Below are 23351 nucleotides of genomic sequence, written 5' to 3' on the forward strand. Positions count from 1 at the left end.
TGCCTGGGAGAATGCCTGACCCTATCCAGGGGCTCAGGAAGGTTTCTCAGGAGGTGACATATGACTATGACCAAGTGGGAGGAACCCTGGAGGAGAAAGGAGCCTGAACAAAGGCCCAGAAGCTTGAAAAGACAAGGTACAATGGAAGAGTCGCAAGTTCCACAGTCCGCAGAGCAAGGTCTGTAGGGTGGGGAACCTGGGCTGTGACAAGGCCAGCAGAGGGCACGTTGTAAGGTCCTTGAATGCTGGAGGAAGCATCTTGGAATTCACCCTGACAGCAATGAATGGGGAGGCATGGTGGAGTCTGAGCAGGGGTGAGCCATGCTCAGCCCCTTAGGTTCTACTTGCTGCCCGACCAGCTGGTGACAATCTTTCCTCTGAGACTCAAATCAAAGTAGAATGCTCTGGGCTGAACTCAAGTCCAAGCTCTGAGTAACTGTGGGCTTTTCCTTCCCTGGAACTTAATTTCCCCAGATGTAGAACTGAACCTCTCAGAGGCCTCCCTGGTCTTACAAGCTAAGTTTCCAGGGTCCTAGGCCCCAGAGCCACATAGATCTGGCTCAAGTTGCTGCTCTTGGTAACTTAAAACTCAACAACTCATAAGCTGTGTTGCCTTGGACAAATCTCTTCTCATCTCTAGCCTCAATTTCCCCGCTTATAAAAGGGGAATAACGATAGCTCCTTCTTGCCATGGCTGGAGAGATGATTACCTGTGCCTGGCACGTAGTAGGGATCTAATAAATGCCAGGTATCCAGGTCTTTGGAGAGGAGCCTCACCTGGGATGTGTCGTGGTTGAAGATGACTGCGCTGAGGTCTCCGCAGTTGTAGTGCTTGATGAGGTCCTCCGTGGTGTAGGAGGCCTGCAGGCTCCCGGCCCGCACACTCTCCTGCTGCAGCAGGGTTTGGTTCAGGGCAAACAGCACCTGGGCCGAGGAAAGAGAGAGGAATGAGGGCTGTGCTCAGGGACCCTGGCTGAGCTCTAGGACTGGCCCTCCTCCCTCTGGACTTCAGAGCAACAGGCCTGAAACAGAGAAGGTGTGTGGGGCCGGCACCAGCTGGCTCAGGCTGCGTGTTTCCAGTTTCTGCTCCTGCCTCACGTCTCTGAGCACGTTCAGCCTGCTCTCACCTCCAGCCCTTTGCCCATACAGGTCCCCACTCCTGCTCTGGGTCTCAACATCTTATTAAAGAAGCAGCAAAATGAGAACCCAACTTGTGTCTGAGTTTCAGAATGATGGGTGAGTTTTTCTTTTGACTCCTTTGTGTTCCTGTGCTTAAAAGTGCATGAACTAATTTTGTAATCAAGAGCATCCTGCAAACAAAGCAACAGGACAAAAACAAAAGGCCCGGTTGGATGTTAAGGCCCAACCTAAAGGCCGCCTACCCTGGAAGCCTTCCTCACCCAGGGAAAGGCCTGAGGAGCTCGGTCCCGAGCATCTGATCTATCCTTGTATTCAGCATGCATGTCCTCAAGCTCCTCTGTCCTCCAGGCCACCGTGCCTGTGCCCAGCCACATCTGTGAGAGTCAGGATCACTTGGAGTGCTAGACAAAATGTCAGATGCCTAGACCTCACCCTCTGGGATCAGAGGTTCTGTATTTTTAATGGGATCCCTGCACACTTCCTAAACAGTCTGACTGCCTCTGGCATTTGAGGATCGTGGCTCTAATGGAACACAACCTGCTCATTTTAGATGGGGACACTGAGGCCCAGGGAAGGGAAGGCAAGAGAGGGACTTGCTCAATTCACACAGCTAGGCCTGGGGCTAGTTTTAGGTGACAAAGTATCCCAGACTCCTTTGTTCAGCAGAAGGGAGGAGGCTGATCATTATTTGGGCTATTTAATACAGATAAAGAGAAAAACTTGGTCCCTGTGCAGAAAGTCAGGAGGCTGTCTCAGAGAACCGGTCCCTGCTGTTAGCCCAGTCTAGCCCTCAGTCTTTAGACCCTGCTCATTCTGTCTGCACAATGCCTTGGACGTCAAGTTCCCAGCCTCACCACCCACCTCAATTCAGGCCCAAGCATCTCTCGTTGAGTCCCCTGCACCAGTCCCATCCATCTCCTGGCACACCTCCTCCCTTCTCTTCTATACATAGTTATCTGTCATGGTCATCTTTTAAATGCACACATCTGATGATCTCTCTCTCTTTTGCTCAAAACGTTCACAGGTCCCTCCTGCCTGCAGGCTAAAGGGCTAGCTCTTCAGTAGAGCCTCCAAGGCAGTAACCTGGACCCTGCTGTGGTCAATAACCTCATTTCTTACATGGCTTTCATGCCTCCAAACACTAAAATACTCAGCATTCCTTCAAGCAAAAGAAAATCTTCTGCCTTTGTGCCTCTGTATATGCTGTTCCATAGGGAAATCCGGCTCCCTCCAGTCTCCATTTGCAAACTCAGACTTAGCTGTCCAGACTCTCCTCATCTGTCTCCTCCAGGAAGCTTCTCTGACCACCTGGGGGCTGGGTTAGGCCCCTCCCTGGGGCTCCCACAGCCTCCATGGGTGGCAGACTGATAGATTAATGGCCCTAAACCTTAGCCCCTCCCTGTATTCATGCCCTTTTCCATGGAACTTTGTAGCTCCTTTCCATTCTGACCCCGGACATCCTTCAGCCAAGGGGATGCTAGTAACCATTACAAATGCAGGCCTGAAAAGCAGTTACGTGCTGCTGCTGCTGCCTGCACCTCTGCCACTGCCCCGAGAACAATCCAGGCTAGCCTGCTGGATGATGAAAGACATGTGGGGCAGAGCCGTCCAGCGAAGGCCATCCTCCACCAAGACCAGCCAACAGCCTGCCAATCCCCAGACATGTGAAGCAGCCCAGCCAAGATCAGCAGAGACTATTCACAATTGGCCCCAGATGCACGAGTGGAAAACTTGTTACACAGCATAGCTGCGGTGATAGATAACTGATACACCATGCTTCCTTTCACTATGGAGTGAATATTATATTGTATTTGCTGTTTAGCTACCAGCCTCCCATATTAGGTTATGAGCTTCTTCAAGGCAGGAATTGTGTCTTGTTCATTTTTGAATCTGCAGCACTCAGCACTGTGCCTGGTGAAGACAAAGTGTCACTTCATTGTTTCTTTATTTCTTTGACACCTGCTATGGTCACTTCATAGTTCAAGGCTGCTCACTGAGTCCTTAAATCTAGCCCCTACAACTTCTGCACTCTGCATTCTGAGGCACGCCATCACCTTGTGGCAGAAGGTCCCACCAAGTGGCAGCAGTCACTTGGTTCAAGAACGCATCATCTGACCAGAAAAGCTCATAAAACAGGTGTGCACAGCCAGGCCAAAGTACTAACATAGGCAACAGGGCCAAGTGTGTGCTCGTGAGATCACCTCCCTCCCCTCTCATTTTTGTTCACGGCTGGGCAGGAGCGCTAGATTGCACTGGATGGAGCCCAGCCTGCTCCACGTAATGAGCTGGCTGGAGATGAGGTCAGCCCCCACCACCCCCTACCCAAAACTCCACCTCTGGGCCTTCTCCAGGCCTCCAGGCTCTGGCCGCCACCACTGAAATCTGATATGTAGCCATCTGGTGCAGGGTGTCGATGGCAGCATGGTGGCTGGGGATGGATCACAGGAGGCAGTGGCCCTGTTGCTGTGGGCATTGCTAAGGCAACAGGCACTTCCTCCCACACGGCGCTTGCCTCGGATGAAAGTGTCCATGTCGAGTTGATCCGCTGTCCTCCTCTGGGGGCCTGGGACACAGGCTTCCCGTGACTACACTCGGCCACTGCACACACCTGCTTCCTTGCTTCTCGGCATCGGCTTGGCCAAGGCACCACCTGACCTGTGGTGAGGTCATCGGCCCAGGCACCCAGAAGACCTGACTGGAGGAGAAATGTCTCCCCAGGACCTTGCTCGACTCACAGAGTTGCTTCTGCAATCATGCAACCATCACAGAGCTGGAAGGTGTTCCAGTAAATTTAGTATGTTATAATCTGTGGGGTGCTAAAAACAGTCCTGGCATGTAGTAAGTGCTGGATAAGTGTTGGTTAAATAAAATTGAGAGGAAAATAGACCCAAAGCTTCCCAGATTGGAGCTGGAAGAGCCCTGGAGGTCATCTGGTCCAGAGGCTTTTCAGGCCTTTTAAAGCCATGTTCTTGCTGTTATTTTCCAAAGGAACCTTACTTAGAACTCAAAATATGGAGAAGGTAAAAATAGAAACTTCCCTGGTTGCTGTAAGGGAGGCAGGTGGCTGCCTGGAGTCTCACTAGCTCTATGTCCTCCTGCAGTAGAGACTTCTGCACCAAGGCCCTTCTGTGGAACCCACAGGTACCCTGGAGCCTAGTTTGAGAACCACTGATCTCATCCTGTGGCCTCCTCATATTAAAGAGGAGAGGAGGCTAGGGGGTCCAGAGCAGGCAGGATGGGGCTTGCCTAAGGCCACACAATGAGCTGAGGGAAGAGTGGACTCACCCCCAACTCTCTACTCCTGGTCCAGAACTCTGCAGTGCCCTGGGCCACATGGCTGGATTTCCAGATGTCCACAGGCACAGCCCACATTCATCCACACACACTGCCACACCCATTTTTTTCTAGAGCCTTGTGAAATAGCCAGGGAATATTTACTGTGAGTCTGTTACTAATAAGTCTGTTATTAATAGTCTGTTACAAAGATATAAAACAGAGGCCAGACCATTTATGTGGCCTTCCCACGTGTCACAGTAGGAGTGTGGTGGGGCCAGGACTGAAACCCAAACCTATCATCCTGATTCTCCCTACCTGGGTGGGGTTTGGTGTCTCCCAAAGACCCCTGTCCTTCTTTCACTCTAGACACTTATCTCACTGAATTGTCCCTGTTCTCTGCCTCTCTGTTTCCTGCTGAATCCCAATGTCTCCATTAGCAGACATTCAGGAAGCACTGCAAGAAGAGGGATGCTGATCCAGAATCATGCGCACTTTCCCTTACACCTCCTGCCCTGTACCGTCATTTTGCAATTTATAAAGAAGTCTTCATCCATTCATTACCAGGATTACTATGTTTATTGAGCACTTACTATGTGTCAGGAACTTTCTAAACTCATGTTCATTTATTTAATCTTTACAGCAACTCTGAGGTAAGTCTACTATTAGCTCCATTTAATTAAAAAAAAAAAAAAACTGCAGCAAAGAGACATCAAATACCTTGCCAAAGGTGACAAAGCTGGAGAGGGATGGGTCGGCCATTTGGGCCAGGCCTGGAATGTATCCTCCTAGTTAACCACTGCCCTGTAGGCCCTCCCTCTGCTCTCCCTGGAAGACAGCCAAGAGGGATGTTGTCCGTAGTCACAGATGGGAAACCAAAGAAGCAGAAGGGAGTGATGGGCACAAGGCCACACAGCTGGTAAAAGACAGGGCTGGGGTTTGAAATTACGTCTGGCACCAGACCAGGTTCTCACAACCAGGGCTTCAGCGCGGTATGTGCTCCTTCACCAGCATCCTTGATGCTTCCAACAGACAGAGGGAAGCTACATCCATTCATTCACAAACATTTACTTTCAGCTCCTCTCTGCAGAGATTTGAGATTAGTAGATTAATTGGACTTGGCTTCCATCTGTGCAGAGCTCATTTTAGAGGCAGATGTGCCAACTGGCCAGCACAGCAAGGGTGGTAAGTACACAGGCTTTATAATGAAGCGCCTGGCCCTGACTCCTGCCTCCCTTTCACTCACCCTGAATTCCCAAGCCTGGTGCTGCTCAGACTCGAGATGTCTTCTGCTCCTGGCCACCTTAGAATAACAAACCTTCTTTGCACGTAGCCTCGGTGGCCCATTCTAGGATAATGTCTATGATAAGGTTTTGACATGGAATAACAAACATTGGGTGAAGGCTAGAGCTGCCTCTCTCCCCCTGGATGGCTGTGTGGAGGCCCAGCCAGCAGGAGCTCCAGAGCATCCTCCATGGACTCCCCTCACCAACGCTGGCCGGACATGAAATGGCTTGTGGCATCTGCTGAAGGTAGGCCCAGAATTTAAACACGTCTTCAAACGAGGAGCTAGGAAGGAGTGAGGCAGGCGCCAGGAGGGTGGGAACAGGTTTACTGTTCCAGAGTAGTCCCGTAAACAGTCCTAGATGGGCTGGAATGGTAGACATGAAGGCCTATGTTCACTCGATGGCCCAGCAATTGCACTGAGAAGGCAGCAGGACCCCCTTAGTCAAGAAGAGGGTTTGGAGCCAGGGTCTCTTGGGACAAGCCTGGCTCTCAGCTTGCAAATCTGCTCAACCAACTCAAAGCCCAAGGGAATCACTGCAAAGGCCCCAATCCACTCAGCCATTCTTCCTGAGCACCAGGCATTGTTCTAGGTGCTGGGGAGTTAGCCAGGGACAAAACGGACTTAAAAAATCCCTGCCCTTACAGAGCTCCCCTGCTAGAGGGGTAAAGAGAGAATATATAAATTACTAGTAAAAATACTGATATGCAACACAACAATGGCTTCATTAAACTGCAAGTGAAGACTGCCACCCAGCCACATGGATTCCTCACACCTCTTAGTCAACAAGCAAAGAAGGGGTTACTATGCTGCCTGGAATGATTGATCCTGACTACCAAGGGGGAAATTAGATTGCTACCCCAGTGGAGGTGAGGAAGAGTGTTTCTGGAATGCAGGGGACCTTTTACAGCATCTCTTAGTATTACCATAACCTGAGATAAAAGTCAATGGAAAACTACAACAACCCAATCCAGACAGGACTACCAATGGCCCAGACCATTCAACAATGAAGGCTTGGGTCATGCCACCAGGTTAAGAACCATGAGCAGTTGAGGTTGTTGTTGAAAGCAAAGGGAATACAGAATGGGTAGTAGAAGAAGGTAGTCATCAGTACCAGCTATGATAACGTGATCAGTGACAGAGATTAGAACTGTAATTGTGATGAGAGTTCCTCCCTATTTTGTTATTCATATTTGTTTATGTGTGTCTGTGTGTGTGTTTCTATCTCAAATATATTTGCTTTCTTCCCTCTCATCCCTTTATCATATAACATAAGATATATTGACTTATAGTATTTAGGTATTGTTAGCTTTACATCATAGTATTTAAGGTACAGGATATCAAGAAGAGTCAATGTCACCCAAAGACTTTGTATCCTCTTCTGGGGAAAGAAACAGAGCATTTTTGGTGTGTGCAGGATAGCTGCATCATGTTAGGTGGAACTATGGCCATGTTATTGTCCTTATTTGGAGATTCAGTATGGTTTAAGATGTGTATGGGAGCCCAACTGACAAGGGGTGAACTTGTGATGGTTAATTTTATGTGTCAACTTGGTTAGGCTACGCCATCCAGATATTTGGTCAAACTTTTTTTAGATGCTTCTGTGAAGCTACTTCTTAGATGAGACTCATATTTAAATCAGTAGACTTTGAAATGCAGATTACCCTCCATAATGAAGGTGGGCCTCATCTGCTCAGTTGAAGGCCTTATTAGAAAAAATTTGACCTTGTCAAAGAACAAGGAATTCTACCAGCAGACTGCTTTTGGACTTGAACTGCAGCATCAACTCTTCCCTAGATTTCCAGCCTGCTGGCCTGCCCTGCAAATTTTAGACTTACCTACCAACACCACCAACACTGTGTGTGTGTGTGTGTGTGTGTGTGTGTATAAAATGTATGTACCTATATATATATTTACAGAGATACATACACACATACATATATTCTACTGGTTCTGTTTTTCTGGAGAACTAATACAGAATATGTTATAGAAAAAAATAAAGCAGTTAATCGCATGAGGAGTGATGAAGGAAGGGGAATCAGCAGGTGCAAAGGCCCTGTACACATGTGAGGAGAAGCAGAGGCCAGCGTGGCTGAAGCGGAGCCAACATGGAAGACAGTGATGGGAGACAAGGTTAGGGTTAATGAGCATGCCCCCAATTACATGGAGCATGGTAAAGATGCTAGGAAACCATCTCACACCATAACTCTTTCAGATAAGGACTATTTCCATATGACAAACAAGGAAACAGAGGCCTTGAGGAGGGTAAAGTCACTTGCATAAGGTCCCACATTAAAGAACTAACGAGCTAGGATTCAAACTCAGGTCCAGCTGGCAGGTCTGGGTTCTTTCTGCTGTTCCTGGGCCTGGCCCACCAAGCCGCCTCCACTCAACCAGCTGGTAGGAAGTACAGACATGAAGAGACAAGTAGGCGCCAGTCTTTGAGGCCCAGGTTCCGAGCTGTCAGCTGGGAAGGAGAGGGGGTGTTAGAACTTTAGCTGTGGCGCACTGTCAGAGCCGCCATATGAGAGTAAGAAAGAGGTCGCCCTTGCCAAGGTAACCTCGCCTGGTTCATGGCCTCCCCAGTCTGTTTTCACTGCCCAGGCTGATGAAACCTTGCTCCCTGCACATGTCCTCTGTCTGGAAACCTCTCTCCATCTACCAGTTCACACTCCCCTTTGCACCTGGCTGTAGAGGCTCCTTCCCTCAGGAGAACTTCTCTGAGCCATGGACTGCACAGGTCCCCTGCTAAGTGCCCCCAAAGCACCTGACACTTCCCAGGCCAGGTATTCCCCATTTTATTACTAACACTCATCCTTCCTGCTTGAGGATGAAGCTCTGAGGGCAGGCAAATCCTCTGTCTTCGTCTTGACTACGTTCCCAGAGTGCAGTGCCCAATACACACATAGCAGATGCTTGAGGAATGCTTGTAGGATGAATAAGTGAATGGAAAGCCAAGTGAGTCGCCCGTCACAGGACCCCCACCCTGAGCAGCTCCCTGCCAGAAGCCAGTACCTCCCACGGTGCAGAGCTGGGAGGAGCTGCGCCTGCTGGACCCTGGGCCCAAATCATCTCTCAGCACTGGGTAGGGGTGGAGGACAGCTCGCTTCACAGGAAGCCTTCTCCGGCCTGGGGGACATTTCTTCAAAGGTTAGAGCCTGCCAGGCTCTGGCTGAGATTTATTTATTTATTCTCCTTGCCCCATCGGCAGCACCAAAGCCATGCCGACTACCTCCCTGCTTCCTGTTCAGTATTCTGAGTCTCCTAGGCCTCCAGCACTGAATCCTGTCTCCGGACACTGGGCTACTGAACAGCAGGCATCCAAATAAACACAAGATTTCCTGGAGCTGGGGACTGGCTCTGGGCTGGGAGCACGGACCAGGGATCTAGTCACCACTGGACTCTTCACTACGAACCTCTGGGTGAATTATTTTCCTTCTCTGGGTCTTGGTTTACTCACCTTTGAAAAGAACTAATTTATACATTCATTGAACAAATATTTATTGAGCACTTATGGAGCAGATGCTGTTCCAGGCCCTGGAGGTACAGGAGTGAACGCTGCAAATAAAGATCCCTACCCTAAAGGAGCTTTCATTCCAGTAGGAGAAAGCTGACCATAAAGAAACAAGAAGTAAACCATTCAGCATGTTGGAGAGTGATAGTTGCTATGGAGAAAATGAGGCAAAGAGGAATATAGGGGGGGTGTGTGTGTGTGTGTGTGTGTGTATGTGTGTGTGTTGGGAGTTGGTATTTTATTATTATTAATTTTTTTCAGAGTTGGGGCCCTGCTCTGTTGTCGAAGCTAGAGTGCAGTGGTGCAATCTCTGCTTGCTGCAGCCTGAGTCTCCCGGACTCAAGCGATCCTCCTGCCTCCCAATAAACTAGGACAACAAGTTCGTGCCATCACCCCCTGCCCCCGCCCCCACCCATTTTAGATAAGCTGTCCAGGTAAGGCTGCAATGAGAGGCGACATTTGAGAAAAGGTCTGAAGATGAGGGAGGGAGCCATGTGGATATCAGAGAGAAGAGGGAACAGTAAGGGCAAAGGCCCTGACGCAGAGCAGGCCTGATAGATTTGCAGCCAATGTGGCTGGAGATGCATGAGCAAGGGGGAGTGAGGCAATGGACCTGTGATAGGCAGGGACCCAACAGCAACCAGGTGGCACACTGCCAGTGAGATGAGTTCCAAAGAAGTAAGTTCAGCTGAAAGAGTGACTGAAGAGCAGTGATTGTCAGAATATTCACGAAGGTGTGGGCAGGCCATAGCGAGGCAGCAGGGAGTAGCTGCAGGGGGAAGCTTACCTTTCCCTAAACCTTTAGGGGAAGAGAGGGAGCAGCGACCTGGACCCGGCACAGCCACAGGCTTGAAAGGGAGCACAATTATGGCTGAGCATGGCCTGGACCACGGCAACGCCAGGGAAGGAGGAGAAGGGTGGGTGGAGGTAAGAAATATTCAACTCCCTTTCCCTTCTGCCTGCCCATCTCCTGCCAGGGAGGACAAGGTGGGAGCCCAGGTGATGCTGCGTCAGCTCATGCACAGGGCAGGGCAGGGAGAGCAGAAAGTGGATCTGGAGAGGAAAGTGGAGAATTTCCAGCACAAGGGAGAGAGGTCATAGTGAGGTGGGTGGTGGGCAGGGCCTGTAGAGCCCTGTGGTCTTTGAAGGCCTGTGGCTTCCTGCTGAGATGGGAAGTCACAGGGAGTCTGGGCAGAAGAATGCGGGGGGAGCTATGTTGATAATGGAATCTAGCGAGGCAGGGGTGAAGCGGGGAGGTCCAACTAAAGATGAAGGCAGCTCTGCCCTCCTCCCTTCCCCTCACCATCCCCCCATCGCCCATCCAGTGCCCAGCCACAACCCAAGAAGCATGGACTTGGCCTCTAGTACAGCTGTCGCCTGCCCCCTGGACCTGGTGGTGCTGCCCACACCTCCATCTGCCTTGCAGTGGGCTGGCTGAGCTCTCAGTGCTTTCCTGGGCGGGCATCGGGAAGCCTGACTCACCCTAGCTTTCTTTCCTTCTTTTCTCTGAATGCTTAGTTTCTCCACCCAAAGACCACCCTTAAAGATCCTAGTGTTTCTCCTCTGTCCTTCAAGTCATGCCAGGAAATGCTCATAAATCCGGAGCCACCCACATGATGAGATTAGCATTCTGCTGGGTGGGTAGGGAGGCTGATGGTTTGGACTGGCTGGGGCTGGTCCAGAGGCTTGGGGTCTCCAGGAAAGGAGTTTATGTGGGGTCTGCCCTGTTGGAGGGCAAAGGGATCCCTTGGATTTTAGCCTTCAGTACAGCTAAGCCCAAGGGAGCTCAGAGATGCATATGCTGGTGCTGTGGGCTCTGACCCAGACCAGCTGTGGGACCCACTCTCTGGGCCACAGGATTCCTCTGAAACAGGAGGGTGTGGGAGTACCTCCTAGCTCTGGAAGACCTATTCCAGGAGCCCAACATTTCAGAACATTACACCTACCATCCCATGATTTCAACAGTCTGTGTTTCCAAATACTTTACATGTGGAGGCTCATTTATTTTTCTTCAGAACCCTGTGAGGATAGCATTATTGAAAATCCAAGGCTCAGAGCAGTAAGTGGCATCCCTTGTTCCCCAGTGATGGGGCTCCATACCCAGGGCCTCGACTCTGCCCAGGCTTAATGCATCAAGCTCTCTCTGCTTCTGCTGTGAATCTTCTATTTCTATCCTTCAGTAACTACCTTTGATTTCGTAAACTGAACACACTCTGTCCATAGAGGAAAATAATAAAACATATTGGAAAGTCCCAGAGAATCGCCTACACCAACTTATCCTCAATTATAAAACTTTGAGCAACTTCAAGGTGATGGAGGAGATGACAGAAGGAACAGGTAATTATAATGTGGTAAGTTAATGGTAAAACACAGAGGTTGGGGGCCTCAGAGGGGGTTTCTGACCCAGCCTGGGAGTCGTTGAGGGAATCACAGGCTTCAGCTGGGCTGCGAAGATGAGTAGCATTGAGAAGGAAAGTGTTCACCGCAGGCTGTGCGTGATGGCTCACATCTGTAATCCCAGCACTTTGGGGGGCTGAGGCAGGAGGATCACGTAAGGCCAGAAGTTTGAGACAGGCCTGGGAAACACAGGGAGACCCCATCTCTAACAACAACAACAACAACAAAGAGCCAGACATGGTGTCACGTGCCTGTAGTCCCAGCCACTCAGCAGGCTAAGGTGAGAGGATTGCTTGAGGCCAGGAGTTCAAGGCTGCAGTGAGCTATGATCTTACCACTATACTGCAGCCTGGGCAACAGAGTGAGATTCTGTCTCAAAAGAAAAAAACAAAGAAAGAAAGAAAAAGAAAGTGTTAACTGCAGAAGGATATGGAGGAGCATGGTGTGTTTAAGGATGAGCCAGCAGTCAGGGCTGGAAGACATCCAGTAGTGGAGGGTCTTCAATCTCATGCCATGGACCATGCACTCAACCCGAGCAGCATACATGACCCTGTCTACCTGATCTCCAGACAGTGGACAAGTCAACTGTGGAGGCTGGAATGGATGGGAAATCAGAGATGAGCTGACTGAGGCCCATGGAGGGATAATGGTCTACACGGGAGGCGATCAGTCAGCGGTATCCTTGGTTACCATTATCACTGTTTGTGTTATTAAGCAGCTGCTTCCATTGGTTCGAAGCATGTCATTTTTATTCTTCCTGCTGTCTCAGACCTGCCCTGCTGACACAGCTGCCTAAACTTCAAAAGGCAAGTCTCCATTTTCATTTGCAAAATCAGTATGAAATTCCTAGAGGGCCCCTCTAATTCCTCTGGTCTGACCACATAGCAATTACCAATTTGCAGAGGAGGGAGGGGGTCTCACAGGCCTTCCAGCAGTATGGGGACCTCTGCTCTTCCTTGGTCCTGGGCAGTAGCCAAGGAGGACCGGATTGGAGGGGGCACCTCTAGGTGGCCAGGGGTGGAAGGAGAGGAGTTGAGTCTGGGAGTGCTCAATACTGGTGAGAGAAATTGTAACATGCCTCTCCGTTTGTCTGCTAAGCCACCGGTTACCAAGCCTTCAGAGACAAACAGCAGCTGGAAGGGCAGAAATCTGACCCAGTTTCAAACCTAGGACCTGCTACATGCAGGCTGTGTGAAGTTCTTATTCTGGCTCTTTGGGGCGGACTCTTCTCTTTGCTGCGTCTCAGCTTACCCATCTGCCAAGTGGGGTGTATATTTGTCCTGCCTCCTTGAGACTAGCATTCTAAAAACCTTGTAAAGCAATATTACCCTTCCTTAGGACACACACCCACACCCACACACACACTTTAAGAAATTTCTGTTCTCTAAGCACTGGGGTGGGTCCCAGCTGCAGGAGGTGTTCTGAAGAGAGGCTGGAATTCTGCATCTGTGGATGAGATTTCCGTTCTCTCTTCAGTCTTCAGTATGGACTAGTGCTAGGCTCTGTGCTGGGTGCCAAGGCCATGGGACCAAATCAGTACCCTATCCCTCCTTGACAAGCTCAAAGGCAGGGTGGAGCAAGGGAGGAAGTTCCAGGAAGACTTGCGACAAGATCAAGTAACATTCATTAAGGCTGGGGCTAAGGGATGGACAAAGTGCTGTGAGAGTCCAGCAAATGGGGGGGACCACAAACAGGATTCCCAAAGGAGGTGGCTCTGGCTCTGCAGCAATCCCCTGTGAGGACACACATTTGCCACAGAGAAGGGAAAGAAAAGGAATTTCAGGCAGTGTCAACAGCCCATGCAGAGGAATGGGGGCTGCGGTGAAGCTGGCGTGTTCAGGGCCGTGTCAGTGATGGCAGGGGCTGGAGTGCAGCCTGTGGCTGGTGGAGGTGGACATGGGATAGATCCAGAGCAGGGAGTTGAGGTGGATCTGGAGCTCAGACTTTACGGACAATGGGATGCCACTGAATTTATTAAGGAGGAGTGATCATCAGGCTTTCTCTTTAGAAGCTGCCCCTGGCTGCTGCGTGGAGAAAGGCTTTGAGGAACACTGACTGTAGCAGGAGACATTCTTGGCTCTGGACAAGGAGAGGTGAGAAGGCCCCATTTGGGCCCCAGGGGCTTTGGGGAGGCACGGAGGAAGGGAGGGATAGATTAGAATTCCAAATCTTTCCTGGCTTGCATGTTTTAGAACTCTCCAACTCAGGCTCTGAGGCTTTCCTATTGCCCATCACTGCCCCCTCTCTCCTTCCCCGACTTTTGAGTCTGGGCCCTCCCCACTCCCTTCCCTTTTAGGAATCCTTGAGCCCCACTTGAGGGAGCAGTTGGACAAAGGCAGATGAGACCCAGAATGGCCGGAAGAAAAGAAGACTGCGTGGGACCGGCCTGGGACTCTGTGGTGCTGACAGTCCAGGGAACAGACACTCCTCCCAGGGTGCATCAAAGGAGACGGCTGCGCAGAACTTGGCCTCACAGACAAAACTAAAATGCAGTGCCAACTTCTCCTGCTTTTTGCCTGTCTGAAGTCACAGGAGACACTTCCTGGCAACAGGGTGGGAACGCTGGAGACTCTGGCACTGCAAGAGACCGTCAGGCAAGGGAGGGTCCTTAGATTCTGCATGGGGCTTCGCATTGTGCAGAGAGAACACTGAGCCCCAGAGAGGGCTGCAAAGTGCCCAAGGTCACACAGCAAGCCAGGGGATGCAGACTAAGGCGGGAACGAGGGATCGGTCTGCTTCATTTGGGCAGCTCGGGTCTCCTATGCCCCTTATCCCCTCCTTCCCCCTGCCACAGAAGGGGAAAATGTTTTTAGACCCAAGGCAAAAGAATGTGAAACTGAAATCTGAGCCTGGGTCTTGGGAAAAGAACACAGAGAAGTCAGACACATTCTGGATGAGCACAGATCTGCTTACACTGCAGATGGGAAATACTCAGGGCTATCCAAGGCCTCCTTGTTGTGCAGGTCTGACCTGGGAGGGCGGGCTGTGTGTGAGGCGATGAGAGCAGACAGGGGCCCTCGAAGGAGCAGGTTAAAGGGGCCAGTCTGCTTCCAGGATCCACCTTGGGCAGAGGGAGGACTGCTCCAGCCTTTTAGGTCCCTGCCCAGCATCTTCTCAAGGAGCCTCAGGCTCATGCAGGCATTCCAGCATGGATCTGCCACCAGGGACCCAACAGGTCAGAAACAGGGGTCCCTGCTGGCCACCACTTGTCCACAGCCCAAGCATCCATCCTGCTCTACCTGGAAGCTCACCTCCTCTAAGACGGCCTTCCCTTCTGCTCCAGCCTATATTTGTCTTCCTCTTGTGTGAGCTCCTGCAACGGGAAGCACAGCTGCAGGCCAGAGCTTCTTTCAACCTGGAGTGTCTGGGGCTCCAAGTGACTGAGGGTTGTGTAAGAATGTGTGTGCACATATGTGTGGGCGAGAGAGATAGAGATGGTGACAGAGATAGATAGAGAGATAGAGATAGAGATAGAGATAGAGATAGAGTCAGGAGTGTGGGCTGTGCTTTATGTTATCCCAGCCATCAAGAGACCGAACCATAGACTTATATTCACACACGTAACAAGCGTGTGTGTTTGTTCTTGGCCAGGTGCTGTGCGGGGGTCCTGGGGAGACTGAGATTAATGGGACTTGGTTTCCTCCTTCCTGACACCAAGGAGCCCCATCAATCATTCTCCATGGTCTGGTCTTAGACTGACTTGCCAGGCCCTTTGTGATCTGGTCTGGCTGTTTTTGTGTCTTCAACCTCACCCCTTTCCACTCTCTTTTACTTTTACTTCTCCGTGCTGCTGGAGGGCATGCACACAGTGATCTCAGGCCCTGGGGCCCGGGGTCTGGGCTGCATCTTGAATCCTGAGCAGTCCTGACCTGAGGTAGGGCCCACTGGTTCTGGCCTAATGGGGAAAGGGGATGCTGTGTGTGGGTGAGACCATGGCACTCCCAGGCTTAAATTCCCCATGGCACCCCTCTGCCCTGGGAATAACCAAGAACTTCCTCAACATGGACTCTCGGAAGTACTTGGCAGGGACCCGTCTGTCTCCCTGGACTCCTCCTGCTCCCTGACCTCCTTGCTTTGGGTTTTTACTGCCTTCATGTGCTGCCCATATAGTTTTTTTGAATGTGCAATTTGTTTCCTGCTTCAGGACCTTTGCACATGCTGGTCCTTCTGCCTGGTATGCCCTTCCCATCATCTCTCCCCTTTGCCTCCTTAACTTCTAATATTTCAGACAGTTGCTCAAGCACCACCTCCTGCACACTCCTTCCCTGATCCCCCAAATCCACTCAGGGGCCCCTGTTTGAAGCTCTCCTACACCCTGGACTCTTTATTCAGAGTACCTATAATGGTTTGTCTTTATATACTTATGAGGTTAATCATTTGTTCCATGACAGGGAGTATGTGAAGTTTGTCACAAGTATTTCATTCAAATCCTGCCAACTCTGTGAGGTGGTTCTCAATTTTATCCCTATTTTACAGGTGAGACAAAGGAGGCACAGAGAGGTTAAGTGACTTTCCTGAGGTCACACAGCAAGTAAGTGGTGGATGAATGAAAATAGTCTAGCAATTTTAGCCATGTGCCAAACAGTCATCTACCGACTTCTCTGCAGACATAACGAGAGTGGGGCTATGTCAGCTTTACTCATTCTCGTATCCCAGTACCTAGTCCAGGACCTGCCATTTGTAGCCACTCACTAAAGGGAAAAAGGGAATGGAGGAAGGAAGTGGGAAGGAAGGAAGGAGGGGAGGAGTGGCTGGTGTGCCAGCTGTTAGAGAGATATCCTTGAGCAGCCATTCCTACAGGAGCGGCCTCCAGAGGCCATGTTTTCCATCCCCCCCAACAACCCTGCCCCAGCTCCTGGATCCAGGAGAGCCAGTGTTCAAAACCAGTCAGTGTGCTTTCTCAAAAGAGGATGGAAGGAGCACACTGGGAACCCAGATGTGAGCCAGAGCACTCCCATCTGGGTTCCCAGTGTGAAGCCAGGGCAAAAGCAACAGAACCTCGGGATTAGGGGGCCCTGAAACGGTGCGTCCAGGGGTCCTCAGCTGTGGGACCTCCCTTTTCAAAATACCTCCCCTTCCCTCTACCTCCAGCTCCCACCTCATCTCCTTAGGGAACATGCCTCAGCTACAGGGAGGGACTTGTCAGTGTAGTGACAGGGAGCTCATCACCTGCCTGGCTGCTCCATGCCCTCTCGGGGCATGGATGTCGGCCGTGAAGAGGACCTTCCTTCTCTGATCCTGAAATATGTCCCCAGGAGGCTTCATCTCTGCTGGGGGAGCCCAACTCCACCCAGCCTGCTCCCGGGACTGGCATGTGCTCCTCTAGGGATGAGGGCCCAGTCCCTTCATGGGCTCCTCGCAGGACATGCAAGGAGGCCTCACTGCTCTCTCTTGTGGCCAGACTCCCACCATCCCCAGCCACACCCAGACCGGAGCTGTCCTGAGCCGCTGTCAGCGGCTGTGGGCCCAGGAGCAGGCCAGGGAGGTCAGCAAGCCTGGGAGGCTTCCACCCCAGCTCCTCCACCCCCCTTTGAAGGGGATCAGGTTCCCCCACAAACATAATTGAACGAAAATATGAGAGAGAAAAGGTCTTTGTTCTCCCATTTACAGCGTCAGAAAATATGTAACAAATTAGCCGTTTATGAGGTAAGAGAGCGGGGCTGTGTGCCGCAGCGGCGAGGCAGGGCTGCGCATAAGGGGGCCTTTCAGCCGGCTTCAGGGGGCGGCCAGGCGGGCGGGCGCTGCTGGGGACCGGCTCTGCCCCAGGCCTGCCCAGCACGGCCTGGCACCCATGGGATGGAGGGCTGGGAGGCCCTGGTTGGCCTCTGGCTTGGACTCTGGGTGAGGCTTGGCAAATGGGGACGTGGTGCCCACCAGCCCAGGGTACACACAGCTCTTGGAAGTCAGCTGGCCAGGAGGGGGAGTGGGGACAGCAGGGCTTGGTTCCCAAACATGCCACTCACCTGGTCCCCTGAGTAACCCCGAGTCCTTCTTCTCCTTCTTGGGACCTGTTTTGCCATCTCCGACAGGAGTGGGGTGTTCACAATGATATCTAATAGTTTGTCCAATGCTCTTGGGGCACCAGTGTCCAACTGCACGGACTTCAGTACCTTCCCTGCTGGTTCCTCTGAAAGTTAGGAGCCGGGAGATGGTTCTTGGTATTACACATGACTTTCCTCTCAAACACCTTTGATTTCTCTTCCAAGGTCTGATGAAGAGTTCCAGTGGAAGCATCAGCCAGTCATTAATTCCAGGGCAGGGTGCACGTGGAACCGGAAGGGGTGGCTGGCCAGGCAGGAGGCAGCCCCTCACCAGGGAGAGGAAAGAGTGCTCCTCTCTCCAGCCTCGCTGTGGCCTTTAACTTGCTTCACCAGGTGTCCAGAATCACAGGTGGGTGGAATGAGAGCAGTTTGAATGACACCTGGTGGGCAGACAGTTTGGTATTGAAGTGCTGGGATTTCGCGTCCTCTGGGTTGTCTCGCTGTGGCTCCGATGCCTTTGACGTGAACAGCTCACAAGTCCATCACTCACATTCTGTGGCTTCTGGCATCTCCCGATTTAGAGTTTCTGATTCTGTGGTTAGACCTTATGTTTCCAGGGCCTGGGCTTTTCATTCTTTCTAATTTTTAAAAAATGTATGATTATTGTCTAGAGACATTATTTTTAAAATGTATAAACCATCCCAGCGCTGACAAGCCTGTTGTGGGGAGGACTCAGTGTGATAAGGCATCTCAGGGTGCTGGTGTTTAGCCTCCAATACAATCTAGCAGGGCTAGGGCACAGGGCCAGCGGCCACCCTGCAGGCTCACAGGGACAGGATTCCGCTCTGCAGTTAGCCCCAGGGATGGGACTCTCCAGCACTTTTCCCTCCAGTCGCTCCAGGGCAGGAGGATCACGGCCCATGCCAGTGGAGTGTAAGGAATCCCCTGGAAAAGCGGGGCACTTGAATATCCTGAGTGTTTGGTCTGCAGTCACAAACACATTGCTTTCCTGGATCTGATTTTATTTATTTTGATTGGATCTTTAACAGATCTTTACAAGGCTGAAACCGAAGCCGCCTGAGGTCCCCGGGAGACTTGCTAAAACTTCAGCTGCACCCAGTTTAGCAGAGCAACTTGAAAGTTAATCAGCGGTGAGGGACAATTTGCCTCATTATTTCCAGCCCTGGAATTTGGCGGCAGATGGAATTTGGGGCCTGGTGTGGACACGGCAATGAACACAGCAAGGACTGTCGCCCCTTGGTATGGCCTTGTGGGGTCTGGGCCTGGATGGGCTGATACTCCCTCTGAAGATGGGCGGTGCCAGGAAGGATTTCCCACTTGAGAGAACAAGGGCAATAAGGCTGCCCTATCCCAGGTCCAGGCCAGTGTGGAGTAATCCTTAGATAGACAATTCTGAGCACGTATTCGGACTGAACCCTGCACTGGATTCTGGGGAAACAGAGGTGGAATCCGATACAGTTGCATCCAATATAGGACGCAGACCAGAGGCACTGGGGTAAATTTCCACAGGAGAGGAACACCTGTGGCTGGCACCTTCTGCATGAATCTGCGAAAAACAAATCTGCCCCACTTGCCCTCACTTTCTCAATAAGGTCCACTCAGACCCTTGACTTTAATGTTAACCCCCTCCCAGGCACTCCCACCTCCACACTCTGTCATACTCTCCACAGCACGTAGCACTGACCACCTTCTAACACACTATGTTAGTTCCTCACTTATCATGTTTATTGTTTATCACATCACCTTCCACAGGAAGGTAAGACCCTCCTTCCATGAGGGCAGGAATGTTTGTTTTGTTCATTAATGTATCTCCAGCCCCAGCACATAAAATGCACTCAATAAATGTCGTGTGAACAAATCAATGAACTGTGTGGCCTTTTATTACCAGTTACCAGTCCCAGGCCCTCCTATGTAAGTCCAGTCCCATCCTTTCAGCAGCAGGGTGCTGGTGCCTAGGGAGAAGGCAGGGCGGTGCTTACACAGCAAGTGAAATTGCTTACTTTACAGAAAAGCTCAGAGAGGGGCAGGGGCCTGTCCAAGGTCACACAGCATGAGAATACATGTTTAGACAGACCGTGGGATATGCCTGGGCATGGCCTACCCCAAGTTTGGTGAGGTACCAGGAAAGTGCCCCTAAAAAGAAGAAGTGGAAGCTCTCAGTGAGGTCAGCAGCGGTGGGCACGGCTAGGCCCCTGGCTGCCAAGGCATCCTTTCCCACCTTGCTTTTTTCCCCAGCCAGCCCTATGCCCTCATTGCTTCCAGCACCCTGTGTCCTGTGACTCAAGGGCCCACCTTCCCCTGCTGGTCTCATGTCCATCCTCCGTCAATAGGTGGGAATAGCAACGTTAAGGCAACAGATACCATTTATTCAATACTGAGAACTTCACACACACACACACACACACACACACAAAATCTTACTTACTCTTCCCATAATCCATGAAGGAATTATTATTTCAGCTTTTAAAATAATAAGACTACGGCTCAGAGAGGTCGAACAAATTGCCAAGGTCACTTGGGTAGTAGCAGGAAGTTCTGACCTCAAAGAGTTCTTTCCTTCCTCCTGGACCTTTGGACACCCACTGTCCTTGCATCCTCCGGGCATCTGTGTATTGTGATGGTGCCCCTGTCTGGGTTCCCCTCCCCTTGATGCTGTCTTGCAGACTGTTCCCTGCAACATGAGCACAGGCTGTCACCCTCTGAGCTGAAAGGGCCTCCTGTTTCTCCCAGTAGTGTTCCAGAAATGCCAGGGCATCATTTTCACATGATGGTGCTACAGAAGCAGCAAGCCAGTCAGTGGCTACCCACCAGTGGCTGTTCTGTATAAGGCTCTGTGCTATGGAGTCTTGAGAGGTGGACAGAGAAACATATTAGCAGTCAGAGGCCCTGGGTTCAAGTCCCCCTGAACATGGCCAATCAATTCACCTCTCTGAGTGTTCCATGTTCTCATTTGAAAAAATGGATATAAGAAATCCCAGGATTAGGGCCGGGCGCGGTGGCTCACGCCTGTAATCCCAGCACTTTGGGAGGCCGAGGAGGGCGGATCACGAGGTCAGGAGATCGAGACCATCCTGGCTAAAACGGTGAAACCCCGTCTCTATTAAAAATACAAAAAAAATTAGCCGGGCGAGGTGGCGGGCGCCTGTAGTCCCAGCTACGCGGGAGGCTGAGGCAGGAGAATGGCGTGAACCACGGGGGGGCGGAGCCTGCAGTGAGCCGAGATCGCGCCACTGCACTCAGCCTGGGTTAAAAAGCGAGACTCCTTCTCAAAAAAAAAAAAAAAAAAAAAAAAAAAAAAGAAATCCCAGGACTGTTTGAGGAATGGTAGGGGCCCACAGGAGTCCGACTCAACTATAGGACTTGGCTGTGGGAGCAGAAATGAGTAGCCCCAGATATCAGGACTGGAAGGAACCCAATTGTTTCTCCAGGGTGGGAGTTGCCTTGGCAATGCCCCTGACAGGCAGATGCTCAGGGCTGTGCCTGTCAAGGGCACAGTATTCCCAAAGCAGCCTGCCACGTCCTTGGACCACTCCCACGTCTAGAATGCTTTTCACACTGAGCTTGACCCTGCCTGCCTGCCTCAGTCCAGCCCAGTAGCCCCTTAGAACTTGTCTGCACTCTGTGATCCTGGAAAGGCCTGCAGAGATTTAGGGCAGCAACTACCAGTGTCAGCCAGTCCTTCTCCAGCATGGATTCCAGGATGCCCGTCAACCCTGGTCACCCTCTTTGAACACCCTTTAGGCTGTCATCTTCCCTCTTCAAAAGCAGCAGATGCAGACATTTGAGGAAAAAAATATTCTACAGGGGTTGGAACAATGAGGCACTGCTGATTAACTCTCAGCCAACCAGAAAATGTAATTAACCTCACTGCCTACCCCTGGAGCACTGGGTAATGTGTTCGCTCGTAGACATTCACACATAGACGTGCACAAACACATGTATGCACACACTCTCAGTCATATACTCTAAAACACACCACTGACATCTTACACAAAGGTACGTTTCATGTACAGACACAAATAGATGCATACAGACCCCTAGGCACATGTGTGTGCACGTACACACACACACACACACACACAAAAACACACAAACAAAAACACATACACTCCTCCAGTGGAGATTCGGCTCGCCCCCGAGGCCTGACCGATCCACTACACATTGCTCTGGGCTCTCTTCCTCCTTCCCACACATCTGTGGGCTCACCCTCGGGAAATAACTCTCCACCTTTCTATTCTGGGCATCTATTAAGTCCCAGAAATTAGGCCCCTGCCTGGTTTTTAGGTTCTGGAGTGAAGTGCAGATACTACCTCAACTATCTTGGGACTCAAACAGGCTTTTCAGTACAGTGCCTGTTGAGCTCTGAGCTTCCCTGTCACAGTGGTGATGAGGGGAGGGGGGCAGGTAGAGAATCAGGCTGTGGAATCAAATTCTGGCTTTGCCACTAGATCACTGTGTGACTCTGGCCAGTTCCTTGACCTCGCTGACGGCATTTTCTCATCTGTAAAATGGGGATGTCTTTCTTGCAGGGTTGCTGTGAAAGTTGGAGATAACATACATACTATGCTTTTCATTTGTTAATAACTCTTTTAATCCTATAAGGTAGCTACTCTTATTATCCCCATTTCAGAGATGAGGAAACACAAGTTAAATCACAATATATGGTTGTGATGATAATTTGTAGCATTGCCCTTTCCCAAGATGCCTTTACATTTTAGTTCTAGCAGCCGAGGGTCAGGACACCAGTAATAAGAACACACTTGTGAGCATCAGCAACTCCTGATCCAGGTGGTCTTGTAGAAGGCTGTGGTTCCATCCAGCTTGTCATACAGAGAGAGTGCCACCTGGCCACACACTCAGCTCCTGGATTATCTGAGTACCTCCAAGGTGCCATCTTCCCTGAAGGCCTCTCATCCCAGGGGTGGACTCCTTCTCCAACTTAAGAGTGGTGATGGGGACATGATGCTGGTGAGGCATTCAGGGCATTGAAGTGAGAGACGGGGCCAGCCTGGCAGATCCATCTGTGTGACAGGGTCTTGCTGTGCGCATGCATCCCCTGGGACGCCACAGGTTCTTGCCTGGAGATCTGCAGCAGGCTGGGAAAGCAGAGGTACTGAAAGTGTAGCTGCATGGGGGAAGCAGACGGCAGAAAGTCTGCCAAGCTGCTGCAGTGTCAGCACATTCTTGGAACAAATGCACTGAAAGGCTGGTCCTCCGATTCCACTTCCAAGTGAGAATCAGGACCTTGCTGCCCCAGCAGGGTCGTGCCTGGGTCACTGACTGGGGCTGGAGGCTTCTGGGGGAAGAGGAGAGGCTTCAGAGCTCTGCCAGCTGCCATTCTACAGAGGCAAGCCCCTCTGGCCCCATCTGGCCTCCCTGACCCAGGGCGCTGGCCTCTGATTGCATTCCCCTAGTGACGGGGAGCTCATTAGGGCCTGGGGCTTTGGGGAAGGTTGTTCCTCTGTAGGCATGCCTGGTTCTAGAGAATGGATATGTGTGTTTGCTGGGGCTGTCGGAGCAGGGGGAGGTGCAGACAGATGGGGAGGAGACAGGCACGTCCTTGCTACAGACTGAGAATGGGGTGGTGAGAGAGAGGCCTTCAGCCCAGCTGAACAGGAAGGCAGAGACTTTGTTAGAGAGCAGCAGCAGCAAGGCAGCAGAGGCCTGTAAAGATCTGCCTTCTAGTCTAACCCTGTGGGTTTTCACAAGGCGGAACCAAGGCCCAGCATCAAAGCCTGTC

The 23351-nt window shown here is 51.2% G+C and overlaps 1 protein-coding gene and 1 long non-coding RNA gene across 2 annotated transcripts in view; one reads left to right on the plus strand and one right to left on the minus strand.

The window, feature by feature from the left end:
- Positions 1 to 23351, minus strand: part of TRABD2B (TraB domain containing 2B) — a 247774-nt gene that overhangs the window by 40182 nt on the left and 184241 nt on the right. Inside the window, exon 3 of the mRNA XM_030823909.1 lies at positions 778 to 924. Coding sequence (XP_030679769.1) covers positions 778 to 924 — 147 coding nt within the window. The remainder of the gene's footprint in view (positions 1 to 777; positions 925 to 23351) is intronic.
- LOC115837597 lies at positions 17300 to 19464 on the plus strand. The gene is made up of 3 exons (XR_004032594.1): positions 17300 to 17450; positions 17816 to 17999; positions 18640 to 19464. It is a non-coding gene; the product is annotated as an uncharacterized LOC115837597 (long non-coding RNA).

This window comes from Nomascus leucogenys, chromosome 12, assembly GCF_006542625.1.
Source record: "Nomascus leucogenys isolate Asia chromosome 12, Asia_NLE_v1, whole genome shotgun sequence".
Taxonomy (NCBI): domain Eukaryota; kingdom Metazoa; phylum Chordata; class Mammalia; order Primates; family Hylobatidae; genus Nomascus; species Nomascus leucogenys.